We start from the raw sequence: 22,082 nt of genomic DNA on the forward strand, positions 1-22,082 counted from the left end.
CTCTGGCACTGACGACAGGCCAGAAAAAGATCGCTCCAACCGCACATTTACCATATAAACAAGACAATGTACATCAGGTTGGACCAAAGGAGTAAAAGAAACCCAACAATGCCTGCCAAAGTGGTATGAAAATAATACTAAGGGCGACCATAACATAAGGAAATAAGGTAGACGCCACTTGTTTCCATGCCTTGGAGCTGATCTTTAAACAGCAGGTCAATAAGAGACAAAAGGTGTTAACAGCATGTAATGACTTATCACAAGAAAAGTGCAGAGAGCAGAAACGTATGCATAAGCAATAACAAAAGGTAAACTTACGTGCCTCTTGTCTGTATGCTTCAAATGTGTGCCATAAACAGCAAGTGTCGTCTTCATCCTCACCTTGTAAATACATTTGTGCTGGTCACTGAGAACACCCCTGTCCTCCACCTCCTGCTCTTCCGCATGCTGCCTGTCCTCTTTGCCTTGTTTTTCCTGAGCGAAGAGCCGGCGCCGGCCCGCTTTGACCTGAGCCTCCAGTTCCTTCAGATGGTGATACACTCCATTGGTGCGGTGGTTTCCTGTTGCCCCTCCCACTATCCCGCCAACGAGCCCGTTTTTGGGCTCGTAGCGCGGCAGAGAGAAAGCGCCAGGCGCTGAAGAATCTGCGAGGCCCTCCAGAGGGCCGCGGCGAGACTCCAGGTCCTTTTTCTCCTGCAGCACATCAGTCTGCAGTCGCAAGCGCTCCTCAGCACCGAGTGAGTCGTAGGACAAGATGTACTGCAGGTAAGCCTCCTGCAGCTTGGCCAGCCGATCCTGTGCAGACTTGGGGATGCGCAGGAGGTCGGCGAGCTTGGTCCACTTCTTCAGGTCCATCACCTGCTGCATGCCGCCCATGTCATTGATGAGCTGGAAAAAACGAGACAGGTCCACTTCGCAGCCACCTGCAAGGAGCAGAAAAAGAAGGTTCAGTAAGAGGAGAACATGAGCAGCACTTACAAAACCAGCGGCAAGTGGTGGTTTTGGAGTGCGTTCAACAGAACATTTGTTTCATAGGCTAACATGAAAAAGTGACATAAAATAACAATTTTGACTCATAAAATAATGTCGTGTACATAAAGAAGTTTGCAGTTTTCACTAATATAAACTCCGCTTTTTAAAAAGTCGCAGAAATCAAGCTAAACTAAAAGAATGCCATCTTGGGTCATCTGCTCCTTTGGCTAAACATGCCGTTCCCTCCTGCCCAGTTCGTTTTATTTGAAACAGCCAATCCACCTTTCAAAACGGATCTGAACCTTCATTGTGCCAAACACAGACACAAATTACTGTTAATGTAGAACTGATCTGCTGGGGACAGTAAAAGAAGTCATTTGAAACCAGGGTACCCTGGCTGGCTGCGCTGTGGACCGTTGGCTGCCAGGTTTCTCTGGCCAACAGCCCTCACTCTAGCCCTGGCTCTAATCTGTATTCAGCTGTATATAAAAGCTACACACAGCACAAGAGACTGCACAAATTCAACCAGGGCAAAACTAAACAGCCACTTGTTTGCACACATGAGAATTTGCACATGCACAAAGCTCACACATTGGATTTCCATCCCGACTCGAGGCTGTTTAAATGCTCATAAAACGCTTATGTCATCATGAGAAATAGAAGGTGACTGAGCAATCTGAGAGAAATATTGTTTTCATTGGCCGCCAGGCTCCTTTCTGATATGTTCCACATTGTTGCTGTCATCTATAAAACGGCGAGATACAAATCAGGCCGAATACTGCTGAAGCTCTCGGAGAACCAGTGATATCAACGGAAACAATAAGTAGTGCACAAGTGTCACAGTAAACAGTTTTATAGAGCAAAGGAGGCCAAACCACAGTTAAACTGCAGAATACAAAGGTTTTTGTGATTGTAAATCATCTTCTTTGTTGTACTTATCACCATAAACAGCAACATGTGAAAGACCAGGATCCAGGAGAAATTAAATTAGGAGTCGGTGACAAACCATACTCTGTGTGTGCGTCGATAAAGTACTGAGCAAATGTTGCTATTTTGTAACCTGTACTTGCACATTTTTTCCTATAAAGAAATTGTTTATTGAGGGATGTGGATAGCCATGTTTTGACTGGGTTGAGTGTGCTTGTGTTTATGTCTGTTTACTTGTTTGCTAATAATCACTCTTAGAAAGTAAGCTCTGGTTCTACGTGACAGTGTGCAGGAAGAAACCTGTGGCCTATCACTCATCACTCAAACTCTGCACATACTTTATATGCTCAGTATGCTCATTTACAGTTTCATAAATACATTCGGGAGTATGATAGAACAGCTTTACATTCTTTGATATAGAAAAAATAAAAACTAAATCACATCATATTCTCTCATGCTATAACATTGCTGTTGCACTCATTTCTCCCTCTGAAACATATCTCATGTTTCTTTAACGGCCTTCTGAAAAATCAAGTCCGTTCTTATTGGTCGGCAGGCAATCTGACAATGAAATGAATGAACAGTGCTTGAATTCAGTAATGCAGCAACAGAAATCAGCGTATGATTCTAAATGGCACAAACTATGTCATTGCACCACATCACACGATTTTTTTTTCATGCTTACACAAAGAATCAGCAATTCTGAGTTCCCCCTTCAGCAATATGAGAGCGCTGTGTGACCAGAAACAACAACAATTCACTGGATCTTCAGCTCTTCTGACTTTTATGTTCAGTTGTGCCAGAAAAAATAAATAAATAAAAAACACATGTGGCATCATCATGGTCAAGACTTTTTGAGGCAGCTGCTCCTTGTTTGTGGGCATGCTAAGCTGGCATTTTTGCAAATGTGTTGCAAACAAGGGTTTAAAATAAAAAAAATAAAAATAAAAAAAAAGCCTGGTCAGCCAACTAAGCATTTTAGACGGTTCAGGTGCAGCTTGCAATTTTGCAGAGCTTTAACATCCCTAAAGAAAAAAAAAAGTCAACTCCAAACAAACAACACAGCATCTTACACTTAACACCCTAGCATACAGTACTGCTACTGTACATTCACATACACATGTGCGTGTTCACTTACCAATGACAGGTGGCTCATCCATGGTAATGCCCTGAGATTTAAGGTGCTTGCGGATGCAAGCCAGCCGCTGCACATTGGGGCCCCAGCGCCGGCCCAGCATGTGGACTCTCTGCACCTGTGTAACAAAACGCATCTCCTCGCTCAGCTTACACTCTGGTCGCCAGTCTGGTGGTGGCGCCACACGACACATGCCAGCCACTTCAGCCTGTTCCCTCACCGCATCCAAGTACACCAGGGGGTCCTGAAACTCCCTTGGAGCCGGCCGGAAAATGGGGACTTCACCCAGGGCTGCCCAGCCCTCCGGCTTACTCCGGTGGCGCTCCCACTCCTTCTCTTGCTCGCGTTCCTTCTGACGCGTCAGCTCTTTCTCACGCTCCCACTCCTTGTCACGGTCAACAGCCCGCAATGCTGCCGGTTTGAGCTGTCCAGGGCTGTTGGTGGAAGTAAGAGGAGAAGAGGTGGAGGAGGACACAGAGGTTTGTTGGGGGTCTGAGGTAGTGCTGACGTGACTGGGGTTCGGTGAGTGATTCTGGCCTAATGAGGGGGAGGAGGCACTCCGACCATGGGACCTGCTCTGCTGCTGCTGTGCTTGTCGTATCAACATCAGCTTGCCAGCCGATGCCCGCTTAGGTCGCTGGTTCACCGGCTCCGCGTTGGCTGCTGGTGTAGAAGGAGGCAGGGTTTGTTGAGGAGGGAGAGTAGAAGATGGAGGTGGGGTAACAGGTTGAGTTTGTTTAGGAGAAGGGGGTGTTTCTGATTCGTGTCCATTAGAAATTGGAGTGGTAGACGAGGTGTTTTGCGTGGTAGCTTTCTCTTGATTGGCCACCTTCTTGCTGCTGCTGCGGGTCTCCAAAGGAGTGGATTGGAGCTTGGCCTTCTTGGCCTCAGTGCCATGCGTTTTGGCTTTGTGCTCAACCACCCCCGTCCCCACCGAGTTGAGCAGCACCTCCAGACGCCGCTTGGAGTTCCGCAGTCCTTCTCGACCATGGCACTCCCCCTGGCCCTGCTGGCACAGTTTCTGTGCATCCTCCTTGGCCAGGGTGTTGTGCCGCTGCCCATTTAGCCTGCCGTTGGGACGGCCGCCGGCAGCCACATTGTGCAGCCCATTGGATAGTAGCACCTGTTTGCGGGTTTTTGCATTGCTGTGGTGGGCTGGTGCCGCTGCTTTTCCTGAGTTGGCCAGCCCATTGCTGGCTGCTGGCTGGCTGTGCTGATTGTGATTGTTCGCTGACGATGGTGCCGAGGCGGCGCTGTTGTGTTTGTTGCTGCTGCTGAGTTTGGTTTTCTTGCCCAGTTCTTTCTGTTTGGCTTTGGTGTAGGTGACGTGGCCCTTGGACACGGTGGCTGTGTACTTCTTCACAGTTTTGGAGGGCAGTCGGAAGTCGCGGCTCTTTTTGGCACCATTGACGGCTTGTGCCGAGCCCGCCCGTGTCAGCCCGTTTACTTTAGAAACCTGAGATGCACAGAAGAAGCAGGGAGAGACAATTGAGACATGTTAGATGTCATAGAGTGACCAATCTTACAACAACCATGTGACTACGTCTGTTTTAGAAAAAGGACTCATTGTAAGAAACAACAGTGGGTGGCATGCTGACCGAGTTTAAACAGAACAGAACTGCTGTTGTCAGGTCAGATTCCTTTCATTGTTAAAAACACTATTACAGCTAACATAGTATAAATGATTTTCCCAAAACGCACAAACACGCACACAGAGAGAGAGAGAGAGAAAATAAAATTATCAGAATGTACAAGCCAACACATGCAGGGGCGTGGGCGCACCCACACTCCATGCTATGAAGAGGCCAAACATTCAGATGCTAGCTGTGCAGTAAAACATTTGGCTGGTCAGACCAAAGCTATTTGCGGAAACCGTCGCTATTCATTAGGGAGCCAATCAACTGTCTAGATTACTATACTTTTAAAATCTGCTGCACTTTTGTAGACTGCTCTCAGCACAACGACTGAGATTCAGCAAAGGATATGTGCAAACCAAAACCAAAGCCACTACATCCTGAGATAAACAACAGTTTAGAGCGAGTAGAGAGCGAGAGCGAGAGAGAGAGAGAGAGAGATGGCAGACATGAAATGGAAAGCAGGGATGGCTCCTTGATTTCTGCTAGCAGATGGCTGGACAGTATGAGGTAGAAGGTGGGGTCACTGGGATGGAATAAAATCCCATCAGGATGTATAAAAATAGCCTTTTATTTGGCTATCGCTTTTTTAAAAAATGCCAGACTTCATTTTTTGGGGTAAAAAGGTGTTTTAATGGACATGATGGAGAAGTATGGAGAAGCAAGTGAGTGTATATTGAGCACATGTGTGTTTAAGTCTTTAAACCCCCAGCTGTAGATCTGAGGTTTGGTACAGTGGTGTCTAGTTCCACCGCTAGCATACTGGGATGCAGCTGTGGGAAGAAACATGGCCACCCTCTCCCTCAGTTCAAAGAGCTCTACAGCTGCCTCAGCACACGTTAAACTGTGTTGTTTTTTTTGTCTATTTTCCCATTAGAGCGTGGCTCTTTCTGATGTGCCCATTATTTGTCCAGCTTTCACTCATATTTCTCTTCATAGCTTTATTTCCTGCCTGTCTCTTTTTTCGCCCCCCCCAAAGGTATTTCATCTCTATACATATTTCAGAACATGATCCCCTCTCATCCCACCTTAAAAGCTGCTAGAGGTGTCTGTGGAGTAAAACATCCCTTGCACTCTAGGCCAAAGTATAAACACTTTATTTTAGTACCAATACCAATATCTATTGGCAAAAAGCTAATATCTGTCAGGGCTCTACTTTTACCTTCTTTTTGGTTAGCCTATACATGAGAATGATAAGAAATCTTAAGATCTTAAGAGTTAAAGATCCCTGTTTGCTTGTATGAAATGGTAAAGTGGGGATCACAGCTCTGTAGTTATACCAGTGAAAGCTCCTTCAAATACAAGCCAACATGATTTTATTGTATGTCTTTTTTCTCATGTTTCAAAGTCATGCATTCAAAGCACGGCTAGGCAGATTTGTACACAACACATGACAGAGCCCTGCTTTTCATTAGAAAACATGAAAAACAAAATGCGTCTGTATTTTGTTGCTGTCATTCTGCTGCGTCTGTCTGTTTGGACTAGCTGGAGGTGGACCACATGAACAAGGCGGGAGGGAGGATGGGAGAGGATGGAGTTATCAATCACAGCCAGGGCGCCACAGGAGGGAGGTGACAGCCGGTCCATTGACAGGTTCGCCTTTGAAGGGCTCTCGTGTCACGTGAGTGTGTGTGTGTGTGTGTGTGTGTGTGTATTGTATTGTGTTTGCCTCAGGTGGTGGGGGGCCGACACAAAGACCAGGCCATTAAAAGATAAGGGGGAACTGAAACCTAACCCTGCCTCCGTCAATCACTCCCCCCGTCTCCCTACATACACAAACGCTTCTTCTCACAATGGAGGGAAAAGAACGCCAAAAATAAAACAGGGGGACAAGGCAGAGGGAGGAGTAAATGCAGATTGAGTAGAAATAGGAGCAGATAAAGTAAGTCTGCCGGCTAAAACGCTGTTTTCATGAGATAAACAGTGACAAAAAAAAAACCTCCTACGACTCCAAAACTTGACTACTAAAAAGAATATATCCACAGATAAGAAAAGTTTCAGGCAACAGGTTATTTAGGGCAACAACGATGTCTAAACAGCTGTCTGTCATAAAGCTGCAGGATAAATATGGGAAGTATTTGTCATATCTAATCAGCAACTTTTGCTGACAATGTCAGACAACAAAACTGTCATGACACCTTCCTGCCACAAGAGGGCTCAGAGGACCGCCTCGCTTAAAAAGGGTGGGGGGGTGGGGGGGCTCTCAGCAGGTCTCCCTCACTTTTTATTTGGTGTGGTGGAAAAGGAGGAAGGCAAGAGTGATGATGAGGTAGAATATGAAAGAAAGAAAGAAAGGTTCACTTCTAATAGCGACTGGCAGCGAGAAATGAAAAGAACGACGAACAGAATAAGAGAGACAATAAAGAGCCAAAAGGAAAAAAAATAGAGCACACAGACAGAGGCAGGAGGCAGGCAGCCGGAGACTGTTCATTCGCACGTGAGCGGGAAGGAGAGGGAGGGGGAAAGGAGGTGGGTCTAGATGACATCATGTGTTGCTATAGCCCAGCTGAGGCCTGCCAGGAAGATTTTTAACACACAATATCTGCAGGAGCAGGCCCTGAGAAGGCGAGGAGGCGGGGGTGGGGTGGGAGATAGACAGCGAGAGGAGGCCAGCCAGAGGATAGAATAAGACAGCAGAAAGTTTAACCCTTTCAAAGCTTTGCTGACTCACAAAAGAAAGGAAAAGAAAGAGACGCAGGGGAAGGCAGAAAATCCGGCCCTACATGCAAGATTATTGTGTTTGACAGGCACAGAATTATTTACTTACTTTTTTGTAAATTGGTGTGTTCTAGTAAGTCCATAAAAATGTGTGTGTGTGCATTTGGATCATACAGAGATTTGGTCATCTTGTGTGTTTTCTGATGTTTATGGCTGCTCAAAATAAAGACAGTGCTGAATGTCTGATACGCAGCGTACAAACGTATCCATCAAATGTTCCTGTGATGCAATGACAACTGGTGGGTTAAATCCTATTCTGAACTCTAAACGGTCTCCTTTGCTGGAGTGATTTATGATGCAACCACCAGAACACCTTAAAAGTGAGGCATGAATCTGATTTAAGTCTTCAATTTCCTGTCACTTGCAAAGCAAAGCAATCCAGGCAGGTCAAGCTGATTTTTAAGCAGTTGAAGAAAGGTCACAATAGCCCAGCACCAACAACGTACACAGTCTACTAACCGGCTCATAGGAGCTTGCTTGAAAGGATGCCCTGATTAATGCAACACGGGCATTTGAATAAATAGTGGAGGAATGACCATATTCAGTATTCAGAATTGCAAATTGCATTCATCAAACTCGATGCCCTACCCAAGTTTATTATCCATGCTGCACAGTGTTATTAAAATGGATCAAATCATGTTGTTTTTTTTAAACTGTGTATACAAGCTGCTATTAAATTAGTGAGAATGACCATGAATTGAATTATGATCATGTTTTACCCCCCTTTTTTTTTTTAGATTAAATACACACAACCACAGAGTTTGTTTTACTGCTACAAAAATCACTTGACCTTTTCTATAGCTTAGCCTGAACTGTCACCATTGGTAATGTGTCTAAATTTGTGTGTCTTTTGAACACACATGGTTAACACACAACTTGTTCATGATAATTGGAGGGAGAGCGAAAAAGAAAAAACAAAACTAATCCTTCCAAATGATTGGAGCCATGTTGTCAAGGGCAAAATCAGTCTGTCTGACACAGGAGAAGAGAGAGAGTGAAGCATGAAAATTGGTAAAAAAAAAAAAGAAAGAAAAAAGAAGAAGACAGTGAGGATTGCTGAATGAGAGAACATGAGGAAAACCAAAACACTCCGTGCGATAGAAGCAAAAGAATAACACTGGGTGCCAGCAGTGTGCGAAACGGAGCGAGGGAGAGAGTAGAGGAAGAACAGCAGAACAAAGGCCGGTGGGTAAGTGAGGCTGAAGTTTGTCTTGGCAGGCAGTCACTCTCATTGAAATTCCTTGTTGGGTTTGCTGGACAATTCCAGCCACTTTAAAAACCTGAAGCACATGTCTGTGTTTACACCAGCAGCAGCGCGGTGGAACAACGAGAAAACACCACCGCGAAATAAAGGCTGGCATTTCAAATATGGCGGGTTAAAGACGAAGCAGGAGCGAAAAAGGAAAGCCGATCGAATGCGGAGCCTCAGCAGTCACCTGCCTTTAATTAGCCAGCGTGGCCAGAGGAATGACACTTATCAAGCTGAAGACATCTCCAGCCTCTCCTTTTCCTGTTTTTCCCTCTTTCACTTTGTGGGGTTCCTTGAAACCTGCTAAGTGCCATGGAGAGGCAGGCAGGATTTCACAGCCCCTAGCCAGCACTACTAAATATAGCTGCAGTCGCAGCAGGCCAAAACACAATCATTACTCTCCCAGACACAATGGATGGAGGAGAAGGGAGGCAAAGAGAGAAGAAGAGAGGAGGAGAGGAGCAGAGGAGGAAATAAAAGTGTTAAAAATAATAAGATCTGTAAGAAAAGAGCAAAGTAGGAAGGAGGTAATGTAAAGAAAGCACTGCAAATACACCACAATACATCAGAAGGTAGGCAAGCACGACACAGGAGCAGTTAGGAGAAACCACAGAGAGGAAGATTTAAAAAAGATGGAAGATGGGTAAATAAAAATGGGAATCTCTGGAACTGTTTTCACTCTTTTCCATCTCCTTTCAGCCTATCACAGCTCTGACACGATACTGCGAGACCAGCGCTGGGCACTTCAGGCCACACACTACCTGCTTGCGCAGGTCCTCTGAAGTTCTCCTCAGTGGCAGCCCGTTGGCTGAACCTCTACTGTTGGCCATGGCCTGCAGCTCCCTTGCGTGCTCCCGCGCCTCTGCCCGCTCGCTGCGTTCTCTCAGGAGGGGCGGAGGTGGAGGTGGAGGGGGTGGCAGCGGCGGGGCAGGCGCATCCCTGCCGTGAGCGCCGCCCTTGGGCCTCGGACTCTCCCTGGTCCCCGCTTTACTGTGGCTGTGAAAAACTGGAAGAAGGGGCAAAGATGAAACACGAGGATCAGGTGTTTTGCTTTTGCAATTCTTAATAATAAAAAAAAAAAATAAAAAAAAAATTGCTGCCTGCCAACATCTATGTTTTCGTATGCTTCAAAGAAAATCAGAGTGAGAGAGGAGAGAAGAAACAGTTCTGTGCTTTCCAGATTCTGGAGTAGAAGTTTCTAGTCTGCAGAAGCCAAAAGCAAACAAACAAATTAAATAATTAAGCTACTGCAGAGACTGGAAAGTTCCAAAAGTACATACTTCATATATATATGTATAGGACATATAGTATGCTTTTCAGGCTAACATCTGCCTGTGCCAAAAAGCAGAATGGGTTTTACCCATTTGGGACTAAACCACAACGACCACATAGAAAACTCTACACAAACATTTGAGGTGACAGGCTTTTGGCAAACATATACGCCCCAATCAGTGAAATATGCATGATTTAAGGTGGGCATGAAAACGCCTTTGTGCTACGTGTCAATGAATCTGTTCAAAATAGACTTCGACTACATAAACCACCCCCGAGATGATGCTAAGCGAGCCCAACAGGAGAGCGGCAATTAACATACATTGAATGGCTCTCTCTTCAGCTTTTATGAGGCTCAATTTTAAAGTTTTACAGAGTCTTAAAATCAGCTGCAGCGCGAACACGCACACAGCACAGTATGCGTTCATTCTGAAAGGTGCGTCATTGTTAGTTGGTACGTGGATGTCATGTTTTTTTGTTTATTTTAGCAGCAGTGCGTGTTGATGTGTGCGAGCGTGTGCATGCTTGCTGCATTGCACGTGTGGTTCGATGACAAAATGGGAGAAATTCTGACATTTTGAGAAGTGAGCTAAGCAAGAAACGGAGCCCAATAAAAGCTGTTTAATTTAGCTATGTCAACATGGCACATGGCCCAGAGAGAGGAGACAGAAATGAAGGGATGGCGCCCTGATGAATGGCCTACAATCTCAGGCCTTTCCTGTCTCTACCTCCCAGAATAAAACCTCTCTCTGCGTCGCCATTTCTGTTTTCCCATTTCCCTCACCCCCGCCTCCCATTGAGCCCATATAACTGTCCTCCTGCTGGAGATTGGCCCAAGCTGCATATTAAAGTGTCACGTTTGACACAAATCTTAATACCACAAAATGTACCGAGGTGTGAGCGTGTGTTTTTCCCCTCCACGAGCTTAAACACTCTTAACCAAAGCAGCGACCAGGTCGTCGTTGACTGCATGCTCACACCTACTTGTGTACACTAAATGCCCGTTGCAGTGTCTTTAACCCCCCGCTCCCCCCTCATCTAGAGCGTCCCCTTGCAAAGTATATCTACCGATTTACCCCTTATCTATTTATTTAGCATATCACAGTGAAGGCGCCGAGGTGCTTTGCAAACAGTGTTTGTATATGAGATAAGAATAAGCTGTCCTCCTGCACAGAACAAGCCTGGGTTTGTTCAAACAGGTTACACTACCCCACCGTGCGTGCTACTTATACACATGTGTAGCATACACACTATATTTTATGTTTAAAACTGCAGCTACAGATGGTTTTTAAAAGGATGAGGGGGAAGTACGCGTAGATAGGAGAACGCCAGGGGCCGGCACTGCTCGGGAGCGAGTGACACAAAGGCAGCGAGAGTTTAACGTTTAGCAAATCAACGAACCTCTCCCTCCCGCTTTCTTTTAATCCTACCAGTGTCTCCCGTAGTCTCTCTCCTCTTTCACATTCCACTTGAGAGGATGACCGGGTTGGGCTGAGCAAAGTGTTCACCTTTCAAATCCTTTCTGGCGGTAATTTTACAGACTTAGAAGGGAGTGAAAGTCAGGGATGGAGGAAATGTGAAACTAGATACAAAGCCCTTTATGGGGGGATTTTATATCTGAAAACTATATGAGACTAATGGTTTGTAGGGGAAAAATAAAATAAATAAAAGGACGAGATTGATGTGAAAAAGAATGGGGGTCAGAACATACGTTACAAACCAAATAAATAAAGTAACAGGGACAGTAGAAATATTCTGGATTCTTTTAAATCTGCTCTGCTGTGCTGCAAGTCTATTTATAACCAGACTGCTGAAATTGTGTCATGCTTCGTTTCAGTTTGCTAAAACCCAAATTTAACTCCTATTGGAAAAACATATAAGAGAGCCACTTGTTAATTTGCAGATTTCTATGTAACATTTCTGCAGCGTTTTGCACAACTCTGTATGTGTATTCATCCAAATGTCTATTTGCCCCAAGGGGCATGCTGTAACTGTGCTGCGTATGTGTATCAAGGGCCCTGGCCAGCTGTTGCAGTGTGTGCATAAACACCTTGTTAGGGCTTAGTAAGCTAAGTGTTAATTGGGGTGGAAAGAGTTGATGCGCCGCTCCACTATCCCCATGTGACTGCGCCTCCCCCTCCTCCTCTGCAGTTCAAAACAGCAGTGCTTAGGAAATCGCTCACATGCGCACATGGGCAGAGGGACGCACACAAACATACTCTGACATGAACTGTAAAAATCAGGCTCTTTGTCGCGCGACTCATTCTGTGCTCCTACATTAACTCGATGCTTTTCCATGGTTTCCATTTCTCCGTACATATTAAACCCATCCCTACCCTGGAGTGCCCCATCTTTTCCTCCTCTTCCCTCAGTTACATCTCGTAGCACCACTTTTATTTTTCTGCGTTCTCTCCTCCATTAACTCCTCTCACCGGGGTCTCCGAGGCACGTTACACCGACAGAAAACATTCCCCCTTCGTTCAGCGTGTGAAGACGGGAGATGCGCTTTTGGTAATAGAAAAAAAAATAAAATACACGGCGTGCTTCGTTCCGAACTCTGACGCCGTCCTTACCGTGCCCATTAAGCGGCTGCCTGGCGGGAAGCTTGCCCTTGCGGGGTGTCGAGTGGCAGGAGGAAGAAGCCGAGGCTTGGCTGCTGCTTCCCGCAGAGTGTACGCCACCTCCGTTCCTCACCTGCTCCTCCTCCTCTTCGTCGTCTTCCTCCAGGTCCTCCTCCTCCTGGGAGCTTCCGAAGTAGGCCATATTGCTGGGCAAGGCAGAAGAACCTGAGTGCAGAGGGGAGGTGGTTAGTAGGGGGAGGAGCAAGGAAATAATTACAACTTAAAAATACTTTTTTTTTTAAAAAAAAAAGAACACCTCTCAACTGGAAGTTTAGTCTATTGCCAGTCTGCTGTCCTACTTCACCACAATACGCATTAGGGAGCCCCAAGTGCATTTTAATCTCAGACGTTATAAAGGGAATCAACATCAGCACGTAAGTGGTGAAATATTATAGCAAAAATAGAAGTTGCTCAGGGGTTTAAGAATAATGGGGCTTTTCATCTGTTATTATCCCAGTTGGTGGCTTATTGATGCTTTGTAAACCGCTCTGCACACAGCAGTGCCATTGTTGCCGACAGTCAAGTGGAGAAATGCACAAACACAATTAAGGAAATGTATAGCACAATGTCAGAATGATGACAGAACGACAGGATATATGCATATATCATATATACCCCGCTCCCCCCGGTACGTTCCCAATAGTTCATTAGATATTGTACCATCAGCTTCATTTATAGAACTGTCATTGTCAGTGGGTTAGCTGACCATTGTCTTGTAAACTTCTCACTGGGCCAAAGAGTTTGACAACAGCCGCTGTGGTTCTAGCAATATCAGTAGCAATATCAGTAGCACTGCAATGCACTGTCACGCGGTGCTAAGGGAGAGGGAGAGAGATGACTAGCAACCATTTTATTGATAGCTGGAAGCGCTGCAAGTACGCAACAAGCCGTCTTTCCACAGAGGCTCTTGATGGTGACAGTTTTATTGAGAAATATATAATGTACATATCTAACTCTGGTTTCTAAAGTAACTCTTCCACAAAGCGCTGCTCCCTCGCTCTCTCTCTAGCTGCTGAACTAATCCCAAATCTGTCGCGTTCACTCTTCCAAACAGGATTACTGTCAATCTCCAACTCTACTGGAGAAGAAAACCAACTTTCTCTTTTTCTTTTTACTTTTCCTGTCACACTCAATCACTTTCATTGACATCTGAGAAATCTAACTCGGTACGGTGTTTGGCAGTGGGTTGCCTATAACATTACCTCCGTTAGCTCGACGCAGACATACAATCGCTCTCACAAAAAGGTCATAAAGCCCAAAGCTATGTTGTTAAATCTCATAATGTTGTACTCGTAAATCAGCGTGCAAAAACAGCTGGGCCGGTCATGCACATGCAGGAATAAAGAACGGGAAGGGAAGCATGCAGAGCGCAACGGCAGTGATGTCTACGAATACAGAGGCGCAGTAGGAAATCGCTCAATGCCTCGAACTGATTCCAGAAAAAGAAAACAAAAAAACCACAAATACAAATACAAAAATCTAAAAATGAGTAATAGATTATGAGTTTTCCACCTATCGCTGCAGGTACCCTCGGCAGGCATGTTTGGGTGAGTCTGTACTCAGTCCGTCTGTCGTCCCAGCATATCGCCACATCACTTGGTGCACTTACATTTTCGTTCTGAAGATGGGATTGAGTTTAAGAACAACAACACGAGGACATGGTGGCAGAGGTGAGAAATCGAGCTAAAGAAACTGAATGCCAAAGCATCTTATCGGCTTTTGCTGGGAGGTTGGGTTTTTGCAAGAAACAAATGATTTTTTCCCAAGGACTCTCACTGCATGGACTGTAAAAATCGGTACTCACCAATACTACAGATCAAGTACAACTCTGGATCCCAGAGCAGACAATAAACAGCCCATTGTTTATTGTAATAAACCCCTGAGAACTAAGTGAAGGAAACCGACCGCTCCCATGTGCAAAACGCTTGTGTATGCAACATGCATGAGTGACCTTGGGCACACTTAACATTTTTAACTTTTTAACTTGTACAATTAGTTTAATAATGTAATAATAATGTAATTCTAAAACTACATGGTTACGACTGTCAATTTGTGCTTAACGGAAATGTGTGATCATGCCACATTCTCACAGCTTTAATTAAATCTGGCTGCGATCAGGAAACCGTGGATTTGTACAAAGTTGTTGGTCGTTTATGACTAAATCGATTACATAGCATGAGCGACCACTGTGGGTTTATTACCCTTTTCAGGGGTTTCAATGTTTAACGGGCAATTAATGAACAGTAATGTGTGATTATACACCAATTAAAATAATCTTAATCCTCTGAAAAATAGGCTGAATTCAAATAGCCTGCCTTAAACTGTGGGCCTACTTAAATTTACATAGTGGATCTAAATTTATCCAAGCACATTATTTAATTAGCTCACTTGTTTTTCGAGAATATATTGAATATATGTAAGACCATTTTACATCTTATGAATGTAATACATTCAGTGGATGAATTAGGTGTTATACTTTCTGGACAGGCTATAATTTAGCAGGAAAATTACACTTGGAATTCATAAAGTGTTAAAAGGCCGGATAAAATGTTTTAGTGAGTGACAGCAATGCAATCATGTGTTGGTGATATGTAGAGTACTGTGCAAAAGACTTGAACCACCCTTCATTTCTCTGTATTTTGAGAGGAAAAAGGTGAAAAAGGTGCAATAATGCATAATAATTTAAGCTTTCTTGTAATTTCCTGAAGTAGTCTTCAGGAATAGTTCTCCAGGATCAAGGACATTCAAAGCTCTTCTTTGGATGTTGGCTGCCTTTTAGTCTATTCTGATCCAACACTGCTTCAATAACAGTGAGGTTCAGGCTCTGGGGAGGCCAATCCATGACTGATAGTGTTTCTATCAATGTCACGCTGATAAATGAAGCCGTTACCAATCAAACGCTTTGCAGATGGTATTGCATGGTGGATCAAAATCTGATGACACTTTTCTGTGTGTGGGGGGGAATACCCAGCAAAGATCTGACACAGGACCTGAGAGATGCATCCGATTTCTCAAGTTCACCCAATTTCTTAAGGACGTTACTTTCAGAAACTGTTCATCTGCTGTAGACAGTTTTTCTTTTGTTCTCCACTTGCCAGGTTTCCAGCCTTAAGAGCTCTTAAGGAGTCACCTTGCAGGTGCAAAAGCACTATTTGATGCTCGTCAAACTGAGGTTTTTTTGTAGATTCAAGTACAGAGAATTGGAGCAAATGGTGTGTTTTTGCGACAGGCTGCTAGTAACAAAGAGCTGAATGAAAATTGGTTCTTTGTTAAGCCGTCTGAGTTTTGGACAGCACTGTATCAATTTTTTTTCTGTTTCTGTTTCTGCTCAATCGAACTCAGTTTCTGGTGCAATTTGTTACATTTCTGTGCTATTTTGTCCTTTGACATTGTATTTTTACCTTTTTATATTATTGTAGGTACTTCTTCATGCTTTGGCTGCTCTAACATAAGAACCTCCCAGCTTTTGAGATGAATAAAATACTTCTTCATCTGATCTGTGAAAAGTGTCCCACAAAGTGCATTTACTTCACAGCTGCCTGGATACATTCAACATTTGTGTGTGTGGGTGAGATTACAGTCACCCTTTAAATGATATCCTGACTAAGGCTAGGCTTTTCTAATAACCGTTACATCCTGAAGAACTCAACTTTATGTAACCATCACCTCAGAGTAAACGGCATGCTTTAGAAAAAGAATCCTTAGGAAGATTGCTGTAAACCAACAACTTACACTGGCACGGATTTGATGGCTTCCTTTTCGCTTTGGAGAACAAAAAGAAGCAGACTCGCTGAAATCATTATCCTAATTTTCCGACTTCCTTTTCTGAAGCGTGTACTACATCTTTAAACATAGATTAATTTTCGTTTTAAAGTGCAGTGACTATTATTGGCTGGCGAGAGGACATGTGGTTAGCACATGTCACGTTACATTTATTTTGAAAACTCGGTTTAAATAGCACACACATATCAAAGCTTTCCAAACACAAACTAAAGCCTGGTAATAATAAATCTTGTTGTGCTTTGGATCGTACTTTTTACACTCTCTGCCAGTTTCTAATTATCCCCTTAGAGAGCGAAAGAGAGAGGGAGAGAGAGGGAGAGAGAGGGGGGAGAGAGAGGGAGGGAGGGAAAAAAGTGTGTAGTGGCAGCAGATTCCCTGAAAATTGCTGTTTCATCTGCTCTGTTTAACTTCGTACAGAGGTCTGACAGAAGTAACTGTTCTACATAGTTTAATACAGTCTTTGCATTCAGCCATAAAGTAATGCTGCATTTCAACATCAGCTCACACACTCCAAAAGAACTAACATAAGAAGCTAAGACAACACACGTTCAGTGAGTGTTTATGTTGTGGTTTTGAGCATGTGAAGCAGAATGCAGACAATTATGGGAAAATTACAGTGGCACTTTTTCCTGCTACACGTTTTCTGGCTTGTAACCGTGGATCTGACCTCCGCATGCACAAACCAACAAGATCCAAAAAGCACCAACAATTGTCCCTAGTGTCCCCCCATAAACACACACGCCAACAAACGCAGAGCATGCACACCTCGTTTATCTTGGCGACAGAGCAAACGCTCGTCTCGTAGACCAAACAAACACTCTAAGGCGGTACGCACACCGGCCCAATCAGCTTCTAATGACTTGCTTCATTAGCTAAATGGCTGTAATTTACTGCCCTAAGCAGGGGTCAGCAGGCCAACGGCAACAGACCACAGGGGCACCTAAGGGCAAAGATGGGGGTGGGCGCTTGTTTTTGGATTCCAGGCAAATGGAGATGAACCGGTGAACATGTACAAACACTTTTATCTTTATGTGAACCGATTTAATGGGGTTACGGTAAGATAATTGTTAGGACTAGCCATTTAGCTTGTATATTAAAAAACAAAAAAAATAAAATGATGTCAGATTGGTACAACTGAACAGTTGCAAGCTGCTTGTTTTCCTGTGCGTGTTTAATTGTGAAAGAGCCTAAGAGTTCAACACAAATCATTTAGTCTTTATATTTTTAATGAAACAAAGGCTAAAAATTTGTTTTGTAATTTGCTGTGGTGATGTGCTGGGAAAGAAGAGAAATGATAAAATAGTGACTGAAGGCAAGGTTCAGACAAGCAAGTGGATGTCACAACAGCACATGGGCCTAGAGACCCGTCAGTAATTTTGGCAGCCTCTGGTCACTAAAGAAAAATCCGTATTCTAGTCCTAGTTGGTGGGTGTGGTTGCTAGGGGCTGTTAGCCGTCGCTCGATGAAATCTGTTGAAATGATGATTTTGCACCAAATCTCTTTTAACAGTTGTTTTTGTCACAAGCAGATCTGCAGTAGTTGCCTATAGTTTCCATGGAAGATGCATGCAAGCTTTAGTGTAACAAACTGGAAACAGAACATTTGTCTTCAAATTTAAAGTTGCACTACACCACTGCAACCAACACATTTCACCGATTCACGCAATCGCCTACCAGCAACCCACCAGCAACCGCTCGCAACCGGTTGGGGAATGCACATTTCTTGCCCACCGACTGGTGGTTGAGAGATGGTCAATGACAGATCTCTAGGCCTGTGTGAATGAGGGCCCAGTATATTCAAGATCCCCACAATAACACTGTCTGGGATTTTGGAGAGCAGCAGAGGGAGGGACAATTACACAGACGGAGCCTGCCAAACATATTTAGTGATCCAATACTGACCACTGGCATGACCACAGCAGTGGCAACAATACTTCTGGAGCAGATACCAGACATTTACAGCCCTCATCTATCAGTGCCTTAAAACTGTACAGACACACTCACCCATGCACACAAGGTGGAGAAAACACAGCTCATTCTTTCCCCAAGATCTCCAACAGGGCATGTGCCCAATCCCACAATTACACCAGCTTTTCATCCACCTCATTCCGGCCGCAGACAAATCATAATTAGGTCTGAAAGAGTCTATTAGGATTGTCATTTTTAACGGGGCTCTTGGGTGGGGGGCATAATTATAAACCCTCCATTCTCTGGCTACCCTTCTTTTGTCCCCTCAACTGGAATTGAAACAATGAGGACAATTTAAATAGTCAATCAGGAGGGTTTAGCTGCCATGGGGACATGTGGTTGTGCTGACTTAGTTGTAAGTGCTCGATGTGTGTTCAGGAAGTATGAACGCTGTTTTGAAGGGAAGGTAGGAAGAGGAGGTAAACACGGGTCCTCCGGTGAGGAGAAGTTACAACAGCTGAGCTGTGCCAAAACTCTTCATCGTTCTCTTAGAGGGGAAAAGGGATTAGGGATTACATTTCCAATTGACATTCCTTTATGTCAGCTAAACCATTAACTCCACAAACAGCGGCTCTGCTTTTAGAAGAGAAAAGCAGACTCCGTGAGTGTTGCATGAGGAACTCCTCCACAGAGTCATTACTGAAAAGAAAATCACAAATGTATGCACACACATATCGTTCCAGGCCTTAAATCAAAACAGCAATCATACATTTGGAGGAGAGAAAAGTGCATTATCCCTGAAGGAAACACAGCTGTCACAGCAGCAATGCACTTAAGAAACACACGAGTAGCTGTCAGACTTGAATCTTTTTCTTTGAAAGCAGTCGGACGAGTGAAAGCAGTGAAAATGTGTTTCTAGTTTGGCAAACAATTTCTGGCAATAAAATACAAAAAAACCAACACACACACAGACATTATTAATTCTAATAATCTAGCCACAAAGATAAAGATCCTTTAAATCCAATAAAGTGCCTTTATTAGAACTAGCTGTTTTTTGTTGTTTTTTTTAAAAAACAGATGTGAACAACTCCTCGGTTGGTTTTGGTTCACATGTGTAATCACAAATGGGGATTCTGAGGTCTTTGGTTCACTAGGTCAGAGCTGGGAGGTTATGTAAGCAGAGTGGAGGGATTGGCCTCACTGAACCTGAGGAGAGGCACCACACTGGGGCTGGCAGGCAGAGGAGAAAGCCCACAGGGCAAAGAGCTAAGCGCTGTTGTAGCGTTCACACGCGCACACAGGCACAGGAAATTACAAAAAACAGGAGTCTTGCATAAGAGACTCATTTGCAATAGTGTGTGCACACAGTTATTAATTTACTCCCTAATCGTTAAGCTCATCTTCGGTACTGTGTGTACTCTGTGTGTGCATTACTGTGTGTTTGTTCCTCACTGAAGCAAATAAAGTAAATGACATCTTCCCCAAATGAATCACATAAAGGTGAAACTACTCAAACAGCTGTTATATCATTTATAGCCCATCAGCAGGGTGCATGTCATACACTCAACATTAAGAAAACTGTCCTCCAGGGCTTCTATAAGCTTGGTTATAGGTTAAAATTTAAAGATTACTGGGCAAAAGGTTAAATAGGTTTCAAAGGCAAGATAAAGGCAAGAGAAGGACATTAAAAAGGTGAGCATGGCAGCAAAAGCACCATTATGGCCAAAATGATAGTCATTGTTATTTTGATCTATATTGAAATCACAATTATAACGCTGCTTTCAGTAACATTCCTGCTAATGTACAAATGCTGCACAATAAAATTAGAAACCCCCTTTTTACTTAAATCAGGGTGTCTGTTACAGGAAAAACATACATTTCAAAACTTGAACACAAATTAAAATCAACAGAACGCCATCACATTTTTCTACGTTCTCCTGTTAATTAGAACATCTCTGCTGACAAATAAGGTGTTTGTTTACCTTGCCTAACTGCCTCTCCCAGAAGCAAAATAATTCTTTCTTTGTACCTGCTCGATGGATGTGACTAAAACCTGAAGCAGAGTACTTGACAGCTGTGAGATCGCTCCCTTTTTCCACTGTAATGTTTTGCATACAGCGCAAGTTTTGGAAAAATAACTGTGCACAGAGATAACGTCTCTTTTGTCCACCATGTTGACCATTGCCACAGCTCCCCTCGTTTAATGGGCTCTTATCTTTGACCAAATGCGATTGTGTTGGTGAATAAGTGTGTCTTTGTGAGTGGCGTGAATACGCTGCACGACTACGGACGACTAAGATGACGTTTGACAAATCGCGCTAGCAACCACTGTGTGTTTCTCTTGGCCTTCATGCATTCATTTTACTGCCATTTGTGGTGTGTTTTGAGAAATTGAATAAGTTAGTTGTGTTGCTCTGTGGCGCACGCACAACTCACTCAGCCGCACTCTTTCCATGTGATTTATTCACGGTTAACATCTCTTGCCCTAAATCCCAAGTATTTCCAAACAACTGGCGATGATTCGCCTTCTGCTGTGCAAGACATTCGATTTTTGTTTTGACAGCCTGTTATCGGTTGTATATCTGCCTGTTAATGTAGTGTTACTGGTCCGGACTAGCCCAGGAAACTTCAAGCTGCGCGGTGCAGGGAACAGCTGTGATTGGCACATGCGGCCGTGCTGTCAGGCGGTGATTTACGTTTGCTTTGTGTTCTTTTGTCGGAGCACGCATTTCCAATATCGGTCGATCGCGTTCATTTAACTGTGGGAGGCCAAAAATCAGGATTAAGATTAAAAATTGATTTTCAAGTGTCTGCAGTTATTGAGGATTTTGTGTTTGTGCAGTTTCGAGTGTATTTTTCTTTTGTGTGTATTGTAAAGACTGGGGAACACTTGGGTTATAAATGATGCAGTGTGTGCCAACAATTACGGTGAATACACTGATACCAAGTCAAACATTACTCAGTTGATTTTTTAGAAAACAAAAGCAATCGAAACCATGTCAAATCATTTTGACTTTGACTGTGGGGGTAACTTAAATACTGAGCATCTCAATTTGAAATGAACACCTTCACTCTGCTCTCATCAGTATTGCCCCCACCCTGTATGCAGCAGTACTACACTGTTACAACAGGCAGACAAGGCCAGAGGCAGACTGTCTGGCTACCACCCAAATGGCTTTCTCCATGGATATAAACAGCCCAAGTACAGGCCTGGACCACACATAAACACCATTTTGAGAACACAGGCAAGGACTGCACACTCTGGCTTGTTTGCTACGGTGTGTGTCTGTGTGTTTGTGTGCAGGAGAAAAAGCTGAACAGTGGGATAAACACACATTGAACATAGACCCAAGACAGTGTGGGTGGTGAGCATACATGATGTGCATCCTTCTATATAGTAGATAGAAATCTCTGTTGCTGTTTTTTTGTTTCTTGTTACTTTTCTGTCCAGTTACTCCCACGTTGCATCAGAATAATCCAGCACCCCCTGCTCCCCCATGGAGGAATTAAAAATAGCTTTTCCTCAGATACAACAACAACACCACCACCACCACACAGCAGTCAGCAAATTCATTATCATAGGGAAAACAAATCCCACAAGAGCAAAATGGCGTCAATAAACAAGCTGGGATCGGATGAAAAGGTGCACCAACAACATGTTAACTGCAATTTCTCAACACAGACTGACACACGAGTCCTGCTTCTTTCACAACATTTCTTTTTTCTTTTTCTTTTTTTTGGGTCGCTCACTTTATCGCTTCAAATCTTTCATGTTTTAACTGCTTTTATGTGGCTGTCTGAATGAGTGATGGATAGAACCCATTGGGTGGATGCTTAATGTTTTCCAGATAAGATAAGCAAACA

At 43.9% G+C, this 22,082-nt stretch overlaps 1 protein-coding gene across 3 annotated transcripts in view; it reads right to left on the reverse strand.

Annotated features, from left to right (window-relative positions):
* Window positions 1-22,082, reverse strand: part of jarid2b (jumonji and AT-rich interaction domain containing 2b) — a 104,655-nt gene that overhangs the window by 9,775 nt on the left and 72,798 nt on the right. For 2 of the 3 annotated variants that reach the window (XM_005728471.2, XM_005728472.2), the window contains exons 5-8: window positions 12,481-12,693; window positions 9,397-9,641; window positions 3,038-4,490; window positions 319-923 (exon numbers count right to left, since the gene is read on the reverse strand). In XM_005728471.2, the coding sequence (XP_005728528.1) occupies window positions 319-923; window positions 3,038-4,490; window positions 9,397-9,641; window positions 12,481-12,693 (2,516 nt within the window). The remainder of the gene's footprint in view (window positions 1-318; window positions 924-3,037; window positions 4,491-9,396; window positions 9,642-12,480; window positions 12,694-22,082) is intronic. The other variant, XM_005728473.1, reaches the window with a different exon arrangement.

The sequence above is a fragment of the Pundamilia nyererei genome, unplaced genomic scaffold, assembly GCF_000239375.1.
Source record: "Pundamilia nyererei isolate P.nyererei 1_Seehausen unplaced genomic scaffold, PunNye1.0 scaffold00028, whole genome shotgun sequence".
In the NCBI taxonomy this organism is placed as follows: Eukaryota; Metazoa; Chordata; class Actinopteri; order Cichliformes; family Cichlidae; genus Pundamilia; species Pundamilia nyererei.